At 37.1% G+C, this 20,192-nt stretch overlaps 1 protein-coding gene across 1 annotated transcript in view; it reads left to right on the top strand.

Annotated features, from left to right (window-relative positions):
• Window positions 1-20,192, top strand: part of LOC114031894 (THO complex subunit 1) — a 67,574-nt gene that overhangs the window by 19,768 nt on the left and 27,614 nt on the right. The window contains exons 5-9 of the mRNA XM_027847089.1: window positions 6,434-6,552; window positions 7,016-7,064; window positions 7,917-8,012; window positions 17,646-17,728; window positions 18,905-18,978. Of these exons, the coding sequence (XP_027702890.1) occupies window positions 6,434-6,552; window positions 7,016-7,064; window positions 7,917-8,012; window positions 17,646-17,728; window positions 18,905-18,978 (421 nt within the window). The remainder of the gene's footprint in view (window positions 1-6,433; window positions 6,553-7,015; window positions 7,065-7,916; window positions 8,013-17,645; window positions 17,729-18,904; window positions 18,979-20,192) is intronic.

Below are 20,192 nucleotides of genomic sequence, written 5' to 3'. Positions count from 1 at the left end.
GTTAAGTGATAGGGATTGAAAAAAAAGAAGATAAATGTCTGTCTTTTTGAGGAACTCACAATCTAATGGAAGAGACAACATGCACATAACTATGTGTGAACAGGAAATAATCAGCAGAAGGAATTAGGGATTGGGAAAGGCTTCTTATAGAAGGTGGGATTTTGGCTGGAATTTGAAGAAAACCAGGAGGCAGAGATGAGGAGGGGAGAACATTCCATTTATGAGGGACAACCTGGAATTGGGTGATGGAGGAGTATCTTATTTTAGGAACAGCAAGGAGTCCATTGTCACTGTATAACAAAGTACCGAGTGTACTAAGGGGTGCAAGGAGGGAGACGGCATAAGGGTAAGGTGTAAATAGACTGGAAAGGGCTTTAAATGCCAAACAGAGGGTTTTATATTTGATCATGGAGGTGATAGGGAGCCACTAAAGTTTATTGAGGTGAGACTAATGGTATGATCAAACTTATGCTTTAGAAAGATCACTTTGACTGCCTAGTAGAGAATCTACTGGAATGGGGAGAAACTTATGGCAGACAAACTAACCAGCAGGCTGTTGCAGTAGTCCAGGTATGAGGTGTTGAGGACCTGTACCTGGAGAAGGGGGCATATGTGAAGGGTGTTATGAAAGTAAAATTGACAGCTCTGAGCAACAGATTGAATATGGGTAATGAGAGCGTAGAGTTGAGGATGACACCTAAGTTGTATGAGCTTGGGTGATTCAGGATGGTGGTGCCTTTGACAGTAAATAGAAAAGTTTGATGGAAGGAGATGTTGGGGGAAAAGATATTGAGTTCAATTTTGGACATGCTGAGAAGTGGAGCTAATATGGCAGAGAAAAGGCTGAAAATTGCCAAACTTTTTGTTGAGCTCTCCCCAGTTCCCTTGAAATAACTTTAAATCCTACCTCAAAATGAATTCTGAAGCAATAGAACCCACGAAAGGATGGGGTAAACCAATTTTCTAGCTTAAGATAACTTAAAAGGACTGCAGGAAAGGTCTGTCTCACTTGGGTGAAAGGGGAGAGCCCCTACCCCCAATGCAGGTGCTGTCCAGGCAAGTAAGTGAGAGACCCCTAGCCCCAGCAAAGATCAGCAACCAAGGCCCCATGGCCCCAGCTCAGCAGGCCCAACAGTGTTCCAGACCTCTAGCCCTGGCACAGCAGGCTAGGGGCCAGGCCTGGCAGGTCCGGAGGCCCCAGCACAGTAGGCAGGGTATCAGGCCGCAAGGCCCTGGTGCAGCAAGCCAGGCCGCTGGCTCACAGTGTACGAAACCTGAGACAGTGCCCCTCCACCCCAGGAGTAGAGCTCAACTTTAAAAGTTAAGGAATAGACTGGAAAATGAGCAAAAAACAAACAAACAAAAAAGCCCTGACCATAGAAAGCTACTATGGCAACAGGGAAGATCAAAACACAAACCCAAAAGAGGATAAGTGTCAAAATGCCTACATGCGAAGCCTCAAAAGTGAAATATGAATTGGTCTCAGACCCAAAAAGTCCTCTTGGAAGGAGCTCAAAAAGGAGATTAAAAATCAGAAGAAAAAGTGTACATGTTGAGTTTAAGGTATCTATGGGACATCCAGTACAAGATATCTAATAGGCCGTTGGAGGTGTGAGATTAAAGGTCAGTAGGGAGGTTAGGGCTAGACAAATAGATTTGAGAATCTTCTGCATAGAAATGGTAATTGAATCCATGGGAGTTGATGAGATCACCAAGTAAAATAGTATATAGAGGGAAAAGAGAAGAGGGTTTAGGACAGCCCAGGAAACACTCATGTTTAGTAGTGTGACTTGGATGAGATCCAGAAAAGGAGATTGAGAAGGAATGGTCATAGATAAGTAGGAGGAAAACCAGGAGAGAGTATCTCAAAAATCTAGAGAAAAGAGAATATTAAGGAGAAGAAGGTGCTTGAATAGTGTCAACAAGAATGAGGAAAGTGAGAAAGAGCTATTAGATTCTGCAAGTAAGAAATCATCAGTAACTTTGGAGAAAGCAATTTCAGTTGAAAGATGAGATTGGAAGCCAGATAAGTAGAGAAGTGAGAAGAAAAGAAATGGAGGCATCCATTGTAGATGTCCTTGAAATTTTGCCCCCAAAAAGAGATACAGGATGATAGCTAGCAGGGATAGAAGGATCAAATGAAGGTTTTGGGAGGATTGGGGAGATATGGTGGACATGTTTGTAGACAGATAGGGAGAGGTTGAAGATAAGTGAGAGAGTGGGAATGATAGAGGGGCCAGTCTATTGGAAGAAGAGAGGATGGAATGAGATCACTTGTACCTCTTAGAGGGATAAACCTGGATAGGGAGAAGAGCCACCTCTTCATATGAGAAAGATGAAGGAAGAGATAATGACAGCAGCATCTGGGTGATGTGAGATGAAGAGGAGAGGAAAAAGGGGAGCTCTTGGTGAATGTCTTAAGTTTTTCCTTTTTTTAGTAATTATGAAGCACGATTCTCAGTTGAGCGTGTAGGAGCCAGGGGAATTTTCTGGAAGGATGAAAAAGTTTGGAAGAGCTGTTGTGATGAGTTTGAGAGTGAGTTAATTAGGGACACATAAAAGGATTGCCTAACATCAGTGAGAGCCTGGTTGAGATTATAATATAAATTTGGGGCAACTAGGTGGCATAGTGTTTAGACTACTAGACTTGGATCAGGAAAACCTGAGTTCTGATTCTTCTTCTGACTCTTTCTAGCCAAGTGACTCTGGGCAGTTCATGTAACCTCTCAGCTTTTGTTTCCTCTTCTGTAAAATAGGGATAATAATAGCACCTACCTGTTAAGTTTATTGTGAAGGTCAAGTGAGATAAGATATGTCTAGTGCTTTGCAAACCTTAGATAATTATGTAAATGTGATGATGATGATGATGTTGTCTTCACTCTTGCTCAAATAAAACTCCATGTCTTAATGCTCAGAACCTCTTTATTCTGATTTCAACCTTTATTTCCCAGCCTAATTTTTCACATTTTTACCCGTCAGTTTTGGAACTAGGATAAAATCAACTCTGCCTTTTTTCCTTGAAGGATTATGTCAGTCTAATACTATTTATTGTGAATTAGTAGGATTTTTTCCTGAATTGAAATTTTGATGGCATGATATTGTGTCATATAACCGTATAGTATTGGATTATAAACAAGTTATTACACGTACATATTGCTGCCTGTGCATGCTGGACTTCCCGACAATGTGTGATGTGCTCACCTGCCAACACTTGCAATACCTGTTGGCAGACTTGACCACTGATCGGTTATAACTTGCATTTTGTGTGTTTATTTGGAAAATAATGTTATCATTATGACTTTAACTCTGTTACACAACAGATAAAACACATAAGTGTGGTTTTTCAAAATTTTGTTTTCTTTCCTTATGCTTCCATACCCTGCCTTATTTTTCTTCAATGCCCCCCAGTTGCACCTGAGGCTACTACCATCCTCCCCCATCATTCCAGTACCCCCCAGGGGGCAGCATTGCCCACTTTGGGAACTTTTGGGAGATATTCCTAAATGAAGAAACATCCTTCTAGCAATGCAGATTAGTACTTTCTTTGCAACTTTCTAGTATTAGAGAGTAGTCTAAAAAATTGATAGATTAAGTGACTTTGCCTGGGTCACATAGCCATATGTGTCAGAAGGGGGGACTTGAACCTAAGTCTTCCTAACTTCAGGGCCTGCTCTTCTTATCCATGACACCATGCTTCAACTCTTTTTTTCCTTTTTATTTATATTTTGAGCACTTGGTACAGTGCTTGGCATATAGTAGGCACTTTTAAAAGTTTTTCCATTCATTCATTCATTCATTCATTCACACAGTCTATTTTTGCCAAACTTGAATACTTGTATTCTCCAACAGCATTCCATCCCTAATCTTTATGAATTTATTAAGCTGTTCTTTATGCTTGAAATATACTTCCTTATCATCTGTGAAGCTTTCCTTGATTCCCTCCTCACTCAACAAAAGTTGTTTCTTCCTCCTCAAATTTTCCTAGAGGACTTTTCCTAGATCTCTCCTTTGTGTCTATCATACCTTGTATTATATCTATCTGTGTGTCTATATCCATTTCAATTAAATGTAAGCTCTTTGAGGATTAGAACTATATCATTTTTAACTTTTTATGCCCCTGGCACTTAGAATGGTGCTTTGTGTGTTATAGGTCCTTGATAAATGTTTGTGGAATAGTAGTCATTCAATAACCCATTTTTTAATTGGATTGAACACCTCTCACAGCGGTTAATTCCCCAGTATTCGTGTTTTTAACTGGTTAAATGTGTTCATTGAAGAATTGCAGTATTTGTAGGGAAAGGTGGTATTTAACAAAAGCAGCAATCTATATTTGTGATATTAAGTGTAGTTAGTATTTTCGGTTTTTAACAATATTGAATTTGTGTGCATATGTTTACCAATTCATGTGTTTATTAAAAAAATATTTACTGCGTATCCAGATGTTACCCGACTTCCTTTAGGTCCTACCCCACTAAAAATCACACCTTCTGCAAGAAACCTTTTCTGATCCCCTCTTAATGCTAGTGCCTTCCCTCTGAAATTAACTCCAATTTATCCTTTCTGTTTCTTTTTTTGTATACAATTGTTCAAAGGTTGTATTTCCCATTAGACTTTCTATAGAGCAGGAATTGTTACTTGGTACATAGTAGTACTTAATAAATGCTTCTTGATTTGATTTGATTAGTGCAATCAAGTTCAATTTATGTCATATAATCAGTAAAGGATAATAATAAGTAAATGTTTATTTTAGTATTCATGTGGCCTTTGTGGGGGAAAGGACCTATTAATTTTTTTTTATTTGCAGTTCTACCAAGTCAGCTGTTATAATTAATTTCTTCGGTTTGTCAAGGCTTGAGAACTTAGATTTTATAATGAAGGGTTGTGGCAAATTTAGTTTTAATTTAAAGGCAAAAATTTTTTCCTTGAGAAAAAAATAACACTTGTATAACATTTTTCAGAGTTCATAATGATGTCTAGTTTTTTGATGGTTTCATATATAGGTGTTAAATTAGTATATCTCTGAATAGAGCTCTGGCCTTGGAGTCAGGAGGACCTGAGTTCAAATCCAGCCTCAGACACTTAAGTAGCGGTGTGACCCTGGGCAAGTCACTCAACCCCAGTTGCCTCACCAAAAAGCAAAAAAAAAAAAAATTACTGTATCTCTTCTTTCTATTCTTATAGCACCATCAGTTTGCAATTAATTCATCAATTATATAATATCACTTATTGCCTTGTTTTTGTTCCCTAATCTATTCTGGCATATTGAACTTTTCTTCCCAACTAGATTGTAAACCCTTCAAGGGTAGGAATAACCATATATCTTAGACATTTTCTGTTTCTTTCCACACTACCTTATAATAACTCACATTTATATAATTCATAACTCACATTTACATAGCTAATAAGTACTGGATCAGGAACAGGAATCCAGATCTCCTAACTCTAAGGCCATCATTCTTTTCATTATACTACAGTGCCTCTCTGGCACAGTATAAAACAGATAGATGCTACATAAGTACTGTTTGATAGATGGTTAAAGGAAACAGCAGTTCATGTTTACATAGTTTTAGTAGATTCACAACACCCTTGTTTGGTAGATAGTGAGAGAATCAACCTAAGAGTCCCGAAGACCTGTGTACAAGTTCTACCTGTAATCCTTAGGCTGTGGGACCCTTAGCATGTCACTTGACTTCTAAATGTCCAAAGCAGCTCTTTAAGACTTAACTTTCAGTACGGTGCCAGTTTGTACTGGTAGAAGCAGTTTCTTCACAAGTTCAATTCAAAATATTGTTGTCGTGTGTAGGTATACATAACATTCATGCATCCATGCATGTACATGTGTGTGTCCATTGTGGGGATAGATAAAAATTAATCTCCATTTTACAGATAAATAAATTGAGATTAAGTTATTTGCTGCAGGGCTGTACAACTAGTAAGTGGTAGAGCTGGTACTTGAAATTGGACTCAACTGAATTTCTTTGTATATATAACTACTATGATTTCTTGGGGGGAAAAGTTTTCTTATTAAATAATGTTTGTTCATCAAGGATTTTTAACAGCATTGACTTTAAAGGATAACATCATGAGAGAGATACAGAAAGAGGAGATAGTGAGAGCACCCTAAGTGCTGGGGGGATAGACACATTCTTGTGTTTCCAAGGTAGTCTCTGTTCTCAGGGAACTTGCATTCTAATGGGGGAAGGGAACAGATAAAGTGGGAATGGGGCGGGGGAAGAGAGAGAGAGAGATGGCTGAGAAATGGCGTGGAATCTGATCTCCATTATTCTTTTCTTAAATTGAAGTAAATCTCCCTGTGCTCTTTTTTAAAAAGGATTTTAAATGTCTGTTTTTTAAAATTCTGCATTAATCTTCATAGATTATATGAACATGCAATTCCCTGAACTTTCTAATTGAAATATGTCCCCACTTAAAGGTATTTGTACAGCATCTACACCTTTTGTACTGCTGGGAGATGTTTTGGATTGTCTTCCTTTGGATCAATGTGACACAATTTTCACCTTTGTGGAGAAAAATGTTGCCACTTGGAAATCAGTAAGTTTGTTTCTCTTTTTTATTAACTCTGTTTTTCCTCTTATTTATCTTTATAGAAATCCTCCAGTATTATAACGGTATATCATGTAATTCTCCCTATACCTCTTATTTGAGACGAAAGATCATATATTTGCTAGTGGTTGAAAGGATTATCCCTGTGTAAATTGTACTGGGTGTCCTGAAAAGACTTGCATTACTCTTAGATTCCTAGAGAGTCATGTGAGAATCATATCGCTGGAGAAAGCTGAAATAGGAAATTTGATCATGCAAAAGCAGTTAAATGAAGCACTTGTTAAGTATCAGGTATTCATCTCTCTTGTATTTCTGAAATTAAGATTTTTGTAATTGAAGAGCAAACTTAGTTTGTTACTAGATTTCCTACTTTTGCTTCATTTATGGAAGAATACTTTAAAGATAACAGAACATGCTACAAATTCCATGTAATAAGTTTTTTTATTTACAGAATACATTCTATTCTGCTGGAAAAAACTATTTATTGCGCATGTGCAATGGTAAGTAAAAAATATCTAAAAGTAGAAATATCTTTTTTATGATTACATTTAGATTTGTGGGAGCTATTTAATACAAGAAACAAAAATCTTATCATTTACACTGTGAAAATTTGTCTAGTGACATGCAAAGTGTGGTATAGTTTTACTTCTAGAGAACAAGGTATAATGGAAAGAGTACTGGATTTGGAGTCAGGAAAAACCTGAGTTTGAATTTTATTTCCATACTACCTTTGTGACCATAAATGAGTCAGTTACTCTCTCTGAGCTTCTGTTAAATGGGAGTAATAATACCTATTTCATAGTGTTGTTTTGAGAGTCATATAGTTAAGGCACTATATAAAATATCAGCTTTTACTATTATTATTATTATATAGCTTTTTGTTTGTTAAAAATATTTTTGACATCCTTAAGATTTCAGGAGACTTAGAGTAATTCCCTTAGGGTAGTTGTTGTCAAACATTTTTAGTCCATGAGAAAAGTGTTTCACAGACCATCTACTCCAATTCTTGCTCGTGCAATAAATAGAAACAGAAAAAGAGAAATGACTTTGAGAACAGGGACTATATCTTATTTTTCTGTGTATATACTGATCATAATGCATTTCATATAGTCTTGTTAAATAAATGACAAAATTAATGAGATGACACCATTGATTATTAATAAGTTATATCTTAAAGCTATAATGTTATTTTAGGTAAGAATAAATAGGGGGACCTTACAGACCACACTTGGAGGAATACTGCTTATGAAGAATATCTTCAAGCATATAGTTAAGGCACTTGGGTATGGTTGTAATAAATACAAGGTCCTTCCTTGTTTCTGTTTTGCTTTCATTTCTATATATTGTTTTAGATCTCCTAAGAAGATTATCAAAGTCCCAGAACACAGTGTTCTGTGGAAGAATTCAACTTTTCTTGGCGAGACTTTTTCCTTTGTCAGAGAAATCAGGTAAGATTTTACAAATTAGAACAAAGGACTTACCTCTGACTTTTGTACAGTTGTTAAATGGATTGTTGTTTACTATTCCTGGTAATGGAACCTTAACAAAGATATTAAAGTAATCATAATTATGTAATTTCATAAAAGTCATAGTAGAAAATTATTGCTTTTAATTCTTCTACTGGTAGATAAAGCCTATAGAAAAATGCCTTTTATTCCTAAATTAAAATCATTGACTCCTGTTGTTGAAATTTTTAGTTAATAATATCTTTCATTGTAGTTGAATCTTCCTTTCCAAAATATTTTCACATACATTATCTTATATCTTCACAATCTCTGTGACTTAACGATTTTTTCCCCCACTAATTTTTTTTTTAAATAGTTGAGGCATCTGCATAGTCAGTCTCTAAGCTTTTAGGTTTATATTCATGGATACTGAACCAAATTTTCAAACATTCTCCATTGACAGTATCATTCTCCATTCTCCATTGACAGTATCAAGAACAAAAGTATGTTTTAATTAGTTTAGAGTGTCTTGTTACATTCTTTATAGAACATCTCTGCTCCTTTGCAAAGAATGCTGTTGTATAAGCTGTAGTAATCTTCATCATGGTCTTTATAGAATCATAGGTATTTTACAGATAAGGAAACTGAGGCTGAGAGCAATTAAGCGATGTGCCTAGGATCAAGTAATTTCAGGCAAGATGTGAAGTTGAGTCATCTTGATTACATGCCTAGTGGGCTATGTAGCTGCGTCTATTTCTTCATGCTTGCTCTGAGCAGTTCAAGAAAAGATGACCTAATATACCATGCATTGATGTTTCTCATTATGTAATGAACTTACTTCTGGCAGTTCTTTTATTCACTTCTTTAAGGAATGCTTATGAGTTATCCAAACACATAGCTATGAACCTTTACATCTTCATGTCCTGAAGCCTACAGAGAACTAGGGATGAGATCCAGGTAAACCAGTTTATACCAGGAACTGGAAAGACAGCACAAAAAGCTGAAGTTAAAACAAATGGGCCAACATTTTTATAATGAGCTATTGTCACAATAATAGTGGAACTCCTACTCTTGGACTGTACTCCCCTCCATATTCAGTATGCTATTTGAAGAAGTGGCAGAGACCCTTCAGCAGTTTGATTAAGGAAGTGCAATTGGACCTTCATACAGAAGAAATCTGTGCTCATAGGGTGATACCATTTTAAAGGCACATGGGAATCTGTTCTCAAGATATCTCAAAGGAGGGAGAAACTCAAAAGAATAGAAATAGTCAGAGATGGTATTTACCAGCCCCCCCAAAAAAAACCCAACTCCACCTAGACACTGATAGCCACTAGTCTATCTAAATCCTTCCTTATTGGCCTAAAATCATTTGAGAATAATCTACAGAGGCACATTAAAGGCACCCTCAATGAAAATATGAGAAGAAATAATTCAGCAGTCTGATCGAGGGTGACATATCTTAGAAAGCAACTTTTTAAAAAATATGTCTTATTTTTATTACTCCCTTTTATTTTTATATCATATACATTTTTCAGTGTAACCTTCCTCCGTCTCTTACTCATCAAGCATATCAGAGGCATCTGATGATACAGTAGATAGAGCATTGGCTCTGGAGACAGGAGGACCTGAGTTCAGATCCAGCCTCAGACACTTAGTAGCTGTGTGACCCTGGGCAAGTCACTTAACCCTACTTGCCTCCAAAAAAAGTGGAAAAAAATTATAACAAAGGTTGTTTAAAACACATAAAAGGGCAGAGGAACAAAATACATGAACCATATCTGACAGTATATACAATATTCCACATAGTTCCTACCTGCACCTTTTTTTAAAACAGAAAACTACCTCTTGCAGTAATAAAATTATCTGAGATACAGAGAATAAGATAGTGCTTCATTGATTGATTTCAAGAAAACATTTCAGTTGGAACAAAATACAGCCTTAAATGTTTTCTTCAGACAAGTTGTTGTTGTGCATACATCATAACCATCCAGAATCCCATGATAGACTTGACTACATAGATAACTTTCTTCAACAGTCTGTTGAACGCTGACACAAAACAAGCTATTGAGCAGGGAGATATATGTTCACTCAAAGTATTCGCCAACATTGTGGAAGATTTTCTTTGTAAGGTTAAAGAAAAGACTTCACTATAATAGCAGGGCCTGGCAGATACTCTTGTTTCCTTATGTGTTAATTGTATTCAACCTGGTGAAACCACAAAGATACATAAGTGAAATACACATGAATATGAAAGATTGAGCCACACATAATAAAAGAACATTGGATGAAAAGATGAAAATTATGGTGTGCAGCTGCATAGGTGGCCTGTTTAATTAATTATTATTAATTCAACATGTATCCAGTTATTACCTATTATTAATATTAATTATTGTCTAATTAAATGATATTAACTAATATTAATTGTGTTATTAATTATTGATATGCAATTATTAATACAATTGACCCATTATTTAATATGGATAAGGTCTGTAAATGAATCTTTCAGGCTATTAACTAGAATATGTTTCTGGAATGCTATACCTAATTCAGAAAGGATAGTAGTAAGAGGGACAGGAAGAAATCACATTGCATATATATAGATATACTTTTGAGAAACTCTAGGAACCAGGAAGATGGGAATAAGATGGTAATAAAGCATAATGGAGAGCATTTGGGTAAAGATAATAGAAGCTGAAACACAAGCAATGTTATCAATAAAGAATACTAAACACCACCTTGTCAGAGGAAGTAGATTTTGATCATAAGCCTGGCTTGGCAACATAGTACACAATTAGTAGGAAACTTAAATTATACAGATAACTGTTGGAACACTCAGTGTTTCTGGCAAAAGCGGAGCTGCAGCTGGTTTCTTAGTTAAATGATAACTTCATCTTTTAAAAGATGGAGGCACCAGTGAGAGTAAGTGGTATTGGATCTGATTCTCACTCATAAGGGGAAGCTGGAAAACTATTACTAAACCATCTCAGAATTTGTAATAGAAAGGAAGAGGAAACCTAGGCATAGTCTGACATGGTCTAAATAGGTCTCCAAATAGCTTTAATTCACAATAGGTTTCAAAAGATAGGTAGGATTCTTTGGACAAATCTACAGGGGAAACCAGTCCAAGAGGAATGGGAAGTTCTCAAGAAATGCATTCAGAAGACACAAGAAGATTAGTTCTGATAAGGAGTGAAAGAACAGATTTTTTTTTTAAATGAATTTATTTAGTTTTAGTTTTCAACATTCACTTCCATAAGATTTTTAGTTTTAAATTCTTCCCCCTCCCCAAGACAGCATACAATCTGATATAGGCACTACATATACATTCATATTAAACATATTTTCACATTGGTCATGTTGTAAAGAAGAATTAGAACCAATGGGAGGAACCACAAGAAAGAAAAAACAAAACAAAGCAACCAAAAAAATAGAGCAAATAGTATGCTTCCATCTGCATTCAAACTCCGAAGTTCTTACTTTGGAAGTGGATAACATTTTCCATCATGAGTCTTTTGGAGTTGTCTTAGATCACTGCCTTGCTGAGAAGAGCTAAGTCTATCAAAATTAGTCATCACACAGTATTGCTGTTACTGTGTACAATGTTCTCCTGGTTCTGCTCACTTTACTCAGCATCAGTTATATAAGGACAAATTAAAGATGCTAATATAGATAGAACTCATTGACCAACTTAAATTTTTAACATGTATTTTTTTTTTTTAAGGCAGTTGGGGTTAAGTGACTTGCCCAGGCTCCCACAGCTAGTAAGTGTCAAGTGTTTGGTCTGAGGTCAGATTTGAACTCAGGTCCTCCTGACTTAAGGGCCGTGCTCTATCCACAGTGCCACCTAGCTGCTCCTAACGTGTATTTTTAAAATGTAAATTAAATAGAGGCAAGTTCTAAAGGATGAGTACAAAAGCAAGGCATGGTTGTCCTTTAAGAATGGTGGCAAAGCGGGTGGAGCCAAGATGGGAGAGTGAAAGCAGTGACTTGCTTGAGGTCTCCCCCAAAGCCCTCCAAATACCTGTAAAAAATGGCTCTAAACAAATTCTAGAGCAGCAGAACCCATTAAAGACAGATTTCTGGTCCAAGACAATCTGGATGGTTGATTGGAAAAGTCTGTTATGCTGGGCTGGGAGAGGAACACAGTTCAGCGTGGGTGCACAGGCAAATACCAGGCCTCAGCAAACCTGGGGCAGGTCTCAAGGGACTGAATCACTGGCAGCTGTAGCAGTTTCCTGACTTCTCAACCACAAACACCGAAGACAACTTAGAAGGTCAGTAGAAAAGGTCTGTAACCATGGTGAGAGAGAAGCTTGGTCCTAGCCCCAGTTCTGGTGCAGCCCCGGGGAAGTGGCAGCTTCTGGAGCTTCTGGCCCACAGACAGAGGGGGAATTGATCAGAGAGGGATTGCAGGGATCTCTTTGCTGGTGCTGAGGCAGGATTCTCTTACTTTGCCTGTGCTTGGATCTGGGTTGCAGCTCTGGGTGGCGGTCCAGGGGCGAGGAGGAGAACTGGCATGGTGGAGCTTGTAGTGGTGGTGTAGAGACAATCCTCCTCATAGTTCCAAGGCAGAAAAGAGTGCTTGTGGTCACTCATAGACCAGAATACGGGCCAGGAAAGGAGTAAATACCTCACCCTTGATTGTACCACTTTGGAAGAACTGAAAATTTAAACAGCTACACAAAACCCCCGAAGCTTGGAGCAGTACATTCTCCACACTGGAAGCAGACCCCTACCTTAACAAAAAGTTTAAAACTCAAGTAATTGGTTGGGAACATGAGCAAACTGCACAAAAAAAGTCAGACCATAGAATCTTTCTTTAGTGACAAAAGAAGATCAAAACATACAGCCAGAAGAAGATAACACAGTCAAAGCTCCTACATCCAAAGCCTCCAAGAAAAATATAAATTGGTCCCAAGCCATGGAAGAACTCAAAAAGGATTTTGAGAAGCAAGTAAGAGAAGTAGAGGAAAAACTGAGAATGATGTAAGAAAATTATGAAAAACAAGTCAACAGCTTGCTAAAGGAGACCCAAAAAGATACTGAAGAAAATAATACCTAAAAAAATAGCCTAACCCAAATGGCAAAAGAGGTCCAAAAAACCAATGAGGAGAAGAATGCCTTAAAAAGCAGAATTGGCCAAATGGAAAAAAAGTTCATTGAAGAAAATACTTTCTTAAAAATTAGAATGGAGCAAATGGAAGCTAGGGACTTTATGAGAAATTAAGACATTGTAAAACAAATTCAAAAGATTGAAAAAAATAGAAGACAATGTGAAATAGCTCATTGGAAAAACAACTGACCTGGAAAATAGATCCAGGAGAGATGACTTAAAAATTATTGGGCTATCTGAAAGCCATGATCAAAAAAAGAGCTTAAACATCATCTTTCAAGAAATTATTGGGGGCAGCTAGGTGGCGCAGTGGATAGAGCACCAGCCCTGAAGTCAGGAGGACCTGAGTTCAAATCTAGCCTCAGACACATAACACTTATTAGCTGTGTGACCCTGGGCAAGTCACTTAACTCCATTGCCCAGCCAAAAAAAAAAAAGAAAGAAAAAGAATTGTCAAGGAAAACTGCCCGGATGTTCTAGAACCAGCGAGTAAAATGGAAATTAAAAGAACCCACCGAGCACCTCCTGAAAGAGATCCCCAAAGGAAAACTCCTAGGAGTAGCCAAATTCCAGAGTTCCCAGGTCAAGGAGAGAATATTGCAGGCATCTAGAAAGAAACAATTCAAGTATTGTGGAAACACAATCAGGATAACCCAAGATTTAGCAGCTTCTACATTGAGGGTCCAGAGGGCTTAGAATATGATATTCTGGAGGGCAAAGGAATATGATTACAGCTAAGAATCACCTGCCCAGCAAAACTGAGTATAATCCTTCAGGGGCAAAAAATGGATGTTCAGTGAAATAGGGTACTTTCAAGCATTCTTGATGAAAAGACCAGAGCTGAATAGAAAATTTGACTTTCAAATATAAGACTCAAGAAAAACATGAAGAGGTAAACAGGAAAGAGAAATCATAAGGGACTTATTAAGGTTGAACTGTTTATATTCCTACATGGAAAGATGATATGTGTAACTCACAAGACCTTTGTCAGTATTGGGGTAGTTGGAGGGGAAAAAAAATTATATGTATAGATAGATTGATAGAGGGCACAGGATGAGTTGAAGATGATGTCTGGGTGATAATCTGGAGAATAAAATTAAGAGGTGAGAGGATTATACTGGGAGAAGGAGAAAGGGAGAGGTAGAATGGAGTAAATTATCTCACATAAAACAGACAAGAAAAGCTTTTACAGTGGAGGGGAAGTGGGGGAAAATGAGAGGGAATGAATGAATCTTATCAGATTTGGCTTAAGGAGGGAATACCATCCACACTCAGTTGGGTATGGAAATCTATCTTACCCTACAGGAAAATAGGGAGGAAGGGGAAAAGAGAGTGGAGGAATGATAAGGGTGGGGGGGGGCAGATTGGGGGATGGGGTAATCAGAAGCAAACACTTCTGAAGAGGGACAGGGTCAAAAAAGAGAATAGAATAAATGGGGGGCAGGATAGGATGAAGGGAAATACAGTTAGTTTTCCACAGCTTGACTACTGTGGAAGTGTTTTGCATGACTACACATGTATAACCTGTATCTGGTTGCCTTCTGGATGAGAGTGGGTGGGGAGGGAGAAAGGAAGAAAATTTGGAACCCAAAGTTTTAAAAACAAATGTTAAAAATAGTTTTCACATGCAACTGGGAAATAAGATAAATAGGCAGTGGGGGTATAGAAATCTGTCCTGCCCTACAGTAAAATAGAAGGGGAAGGGGATAAGAGAAGGGAGGGCAGATTAGGGGAAGGGGTATCCAGAATGCATGCTGTCTTGGGTCAGGGGGAGGGATGAGATGGGGAGAAAATCTGGAACTCAAAATCTTGTGGAAGTGAATGTTGAAAACTAAAAATAAATAAATTTTAAAAGAATGGTGACAAAAATTCTGAAGTTTAGATTGGTGAAGGCAAAGAAGGTGGGGGTTAGCTAAATTGAGGAAAAGAGAAGGCTCAAAGAAAGGATGGGCTACTAGTTGAAAATTAAGACTAATGGGGAGAGGGTTATTTACTTTGGGGAAAAGAAGTTCAAAAATGGATAAGACTGCTGATGGAGGAATCTGGGATAATAACAAACAAGAATGCGTGTCTCCTTATTTTGCTTCTGTTTTTTCTGTCAGGGAGAAGGGTATTTGTACTGGAAAAGACAACAGAAATGGCTGATAGGAACTTGTTGCCAAATATAACAGAAATATAGTAAGGGAGACCATAGATGTTCACGATAAGTTCAGGTCATCAAATACAGATGACCTATAGCTTAAAATATTAAAAGAACTGGTAGGTGTGATTACTAAGCTCCTTATTGTCAGTGATCTTTGAAAAATCTTACAAGGGCATACATTCAACAGGTTCTGCAATTTGTAGTCCAGCAAAATTGACTTCAGTTTCTGACCAGAAGGGATACGTTTGTGAATATTTTAAAAGGGAAATGGTATTTAGAAAAAAAACTAGCATGTCTTCTTCAAGTATAGGTTGTTCTAAACTAACTTCTTTTCATTTTTGCATGTCACTAGATCATTGAAATGCTGTAGATTCAGGATACAAAGAGCATTTGACATATTCTCCATAATTTTCTTGAAGGATAGATATGGAAGGACGAGGTCATAGTTGAATGACTGGAACAAGTAATCATTAATAGTTTAGTGTCTCTAATGAAGTGTCCTAGGGATTTATACTTGAGCCTGTGCTCTTTAATATTTTTATCATTGACTTGACTAAAGGCATAGATTGGTTATCAGATTTTCATATAATACCAGCTAACATGCTGCATAGCAGAATTGAGATCTAAAAATACCTGGACTGGCATGTTGAATTAAAACTCGAGATGAAATGCATTTGTGTTTTGTCTAGACCTATCATTTCATCTATATAGGGACCTCCTGGTATGGAAACTAAATTCTACCAACACAGATGACCAATTGCTCTGTAACCTAAAGTCTTAGATGGCTGGGGGATTTGAAAAGTTAAGTGATTTCACTTGTGATCACTCAACTAGAGTGTGTCAGAGGCACGAACTAAACCCAGTTCTTCCTGGTTCCAAATTCAACCTTCTATCCACTACACCTGCTGCCTCATAAGACAAAATTTAAAGATGTAAACATGAAGTCTTATACTTGAATTCATAAAATCATCTCTGCAAGTACAAAGTGATTAGGTAGTTCATTTAAAAATCTGAGAGGGTTTAGTAGACTGCATTTTCTGAGTCAACAGAGTAATAGGACAGTAAGACAATCTAATACGATCTTCGCTGGGTTACACAAAGCAATATTCATGACTAAGGAAGTTATGTTCCCTCTTTAGTCTGTTCATCTAGACCACATCTGAATTATTATATTTAGATCTGGGTACCACATTCAAGAACAATTCTGATAAACTGGAGATTGACCAGGATGATGAGAGTGTTCTTGAGACCATTCCACATAAGGATCAGCTAAAGAAACTGGTAGGTTTAGCCTATTAAAAAGATGTATTGGGAGTTATAACAGCTGTCTTTGAGTGTTTAAAAGGCTGTTATGCCAAAGAAAAATTAGTATTTGTTTTATTTGGCCCAGTGAGCAGCACTAGGAATAAGTAGAAATTTCAGAGATTTAACATAAGTAAAAGTTTCCTAACAATTAGAGTAGAATGAACTGTGTTGGAAGATAGTAAGTTTTTCCCATGAAAAGTCGTCAATCAAGGGCTTGAGTGCTCAGTTGTTGGCTGTGTTATAAGAAGAGATTCTTTTTAGATAAAGGTTGGACTAGATGTCTTCTGAGGTGCCTTTCCAACTTACTCTTTGGTACTTCCCAGATAGCTAAAAAGGTAGGGAGCCTCTCGGTATGTTGGATAAATCTTTAACTTAATAAATTTAATAAAAATTTTAATTTAAGTTAATAAAGTAAATATTTTAATAAAAATTTAATTTATATTTCATAAATGTAAATTTAATTTTAATAAAAAACTTGGACAAGAATTACACGAGATAACAAGATAATTGTGGCCGGGTGAGCTCCGTTACTCTGGGTGTAAATCACGGATTCAAGTATCTTGAAATGGAACCAAGTATTATCTGTGAGAGAGGTATTGTTGTTTTTACTTTTGTCCTTTGCAATAAGTTTAAAGTGAAAGTAGAGTTTAAACACCATGCCGTTTTCCAACCTTTCCTACTTGTTTGCAGTCCATTTTCATTATATTTCAAAGATACTTCACAATCCCTCTTCATTCCAGAATTGGTAATATACATAGGGAAGCTGCTCTTAACATAGTCTGGTTTTCTAAAGCTTGTCTACCACCTAAAAGTAGATTAGAGTTAAAGAACTAACAGGTTTTCTTTGAATATACCTCTTTATAAAGTGAATTTCAAAAAGATTTTGCAAATCAGTGGCTTGGTTTTAGTTCTATCTGTAAAGGTGGTAGATTGATTTTTAAATTAATTTGCTCTTGCTTTAACTTTATATCATCTTTGCCCTTCCTGCTCCAAGTACTTTAGGTCTTTGAGTATTTTGATACTAATAAGCTCTTTCATTATGGCATACATGTTTTTGTTTATTTTTAAACAGGCCTTAACTTGCAAAGTCAGTTTAATCTTGAAAATGTCACTGTTTTCAACACCAGTGAACAGGAGAGCACCTTGGGTCAGAAGGTGAGACCTGTCTCGAATCTTGCTTGCTGAATGTTATGTGTTTGTTTTTGAAGAAGAGCTGATGTCAATTAGCATGGAAGTGCATTTCGCTGAGAGCTGTGAAGCACTAACAGATTTTCTTTTTAAAGATTTATAGCGTATTAGTCTTGACTTAAACTTGGAAATTTCTGGTATACTTACCTTTCAGGTAGGGACGTATTGAAAACATTTCTAAAGCAAGCTAGAAAATCGAGGCTGATTTTGATGTATAGCTCAGGTGCCTAACGTGTAGTATTATACTAATAGTTATTGCGGAATCTAGACTAGCATATACAGTATGGCTCGAGGAAACCATTTAGTTCTCCAGCTTGGGAAACCAGGAATTCCTCCTTCTGCATTTGGATCCCTTTTGGAGGTTGAGAAGGTCCATGAGGAAAAAAAAAGGTCAAGCCTTTTCCCTGTAAATTCCAGGGAATAATCCTTATTCCTTGGCTGACAACTGGTTACTGCTCTTTCAACTTTTTTACCCTTTTGACTTCTAATATCTTTTGCTTTCGAATGGAGATTTTTTTTTTGTCATCCTCTGGTCCGTGTTGTAAAACAAAAATGGGTTCCATAGCTTCCCCTGTACTTTTAGCCCTACAGCCACCGAAAACACTACCTCAGACAGTCAGGGGAATGGGGGCAATGGGACAAGATGGGAGAGATGGTGGTGACAAAGGTAGTGGTCCCAGGAAGCAGCTAGAAAACTTTGAAAGAGAATGAAAGAAAAATCCCAAACAATGGAAGTAGGGAGGAAAAAATGCTTGTGACCACTAGGCATTTCATACTCAGCAGGTATGGAACCCCCTAAATTAGAAACGGCTTATGTGCCATGGATGTTGGTCTTGAACTTGGGGAATAGGAGGGAACATACAAGCCTGGATTCAGGGTAGCTTAAATCATCTTCCTTTGTCTTCATGACTGCATTATAGCTTTAGAATGCTGAGCTGACATGACACTTCAAAGATCATCTCACCCTGAAGTGTCAGACATTATTATAAGTCTAACAATGGTGTCTACAGTAGCTTGTAATAGTTCATGATCCCCAAACTGCCATAATAGTGGCTACCTGTTAAATATAGTGGTCTAGAATTCTAGCATTGTTCATGTCCCTGAAAACTAGCATTGTCTTTTTTTTTTTTTTTTTTGTTAAAGCACATTGAGGATAGAGATGAAGGAATGGAAGTAGAGGAAGGAGAAATGGGAGATGATGAGACTCCGACAAGTTGGTGAGTTTGAGGAACTTTTATTATTGTCTTTATTATTATAACAGTATGTCTTTTGCATCTTGCCAAATATTAGAATGGATATAGGACCAGGGTGGAAGAAAAAGTTGCTGTTAGCGAAAATGGCAGGGGTCTTAAGACACACATCATCGCCTTAAAGTTTTGTAAGTCAATGTGGCCATGGTAGTGGATGTCAGGGATAGTAATATCTTTGATTAATATGGTACTTTTATTTATTACTCTCGTATGTTTCCATAGGAATGTTGTTATATAAGGGGGTTAGATTCTATACTAATATTACTACTGAACTAATAGGGTGTGGCAACCTGTGGCACTTCTGAAAAAATTTTGAATGTCAATGGCCCAGCTGCTGGAACAACATTGTGAAGTAGCTGAGATTTATCTTTGGTACTTTTCCAAAATACTTCTGAAAATTGCCACTTTGGTTTCTCAAGCTCTCTGTACCTTTCCTCACCCTCTACCCCCTCATTCTGATAATTTGAGTGTAGGTTAATAATTGCTTAATGTGTGTTCTCTGGTGGAACTTTTTTGCATTTTCAAAAGAGACTCATGAACCCCAGGGTTATAAAAGGAAGCAAAAAGAGATGTAGGGCATCTTCAACTCTCTAGCATTATAGGAAAATTGCCTAAGTTAATTTCCTCTGTGGATCTGCCATTGGGCTAGTTTTGGATGCCTTACTTTGCATCATCTTTTCTGATCGATGCCCTCTCCCTCCTGTCTCCACTCCCAGCCAGTTTCTCATTTTGCTCACAAGACTGTGAATAAATGAGGATTTAGAGTCATAAAATCATAGAATTATAGCTCTTGGAGAAACTTTAGAGATCATCTTTTCCAAGTCCTTAGTTGAGCAGATTGGGAAATTGATTTTGTACAACATCTTCAAAAGGGGATCTTTTTAGCCAATCATTTCAATCTCTTTCTCCCATTGAGAGCTTTTATTAATAAGGAGCAAAAAGGCAGATGAGTTTGTCTTCTTTCCATTTCTCCTTTGAGAAGCCACATGGTATAATGAAAAAGAAAGTTTAACTTAGAGTTCATTTCCAACTCTGTTATCAATCAGTTAAATATCTCTGGGTAATCTAAGACTAGGAAAGGATTTCGGCAAATATCTGTTCTCACCCACACTTAATAAAAAATTCCTTGCACGGTATATACCCAGAATAGTCAACCAGCCTTTGCTCACTAAAAACCTCCA

This window comes from Vombatus ursinus, unplaced genomic scaffold (assembly GCF_900497805.2).
Source record: "Vombatus ursinus unplaced genomic scaffold, bare-nosed wombat genome assembly UNPS02015255.1, whole genome shotgun sequence".
NCBI lineage: Eukaryota > Metazoa > Chordata > Mammalia > Diprotodontia > Vombatidae > Vombatus > Vombatus ursinus.
The sequence above is the reverse complement of the archived record's forward strand: the minus strand, read 5'-3'. Positions and strand labels throughout refer to the sequence as shown.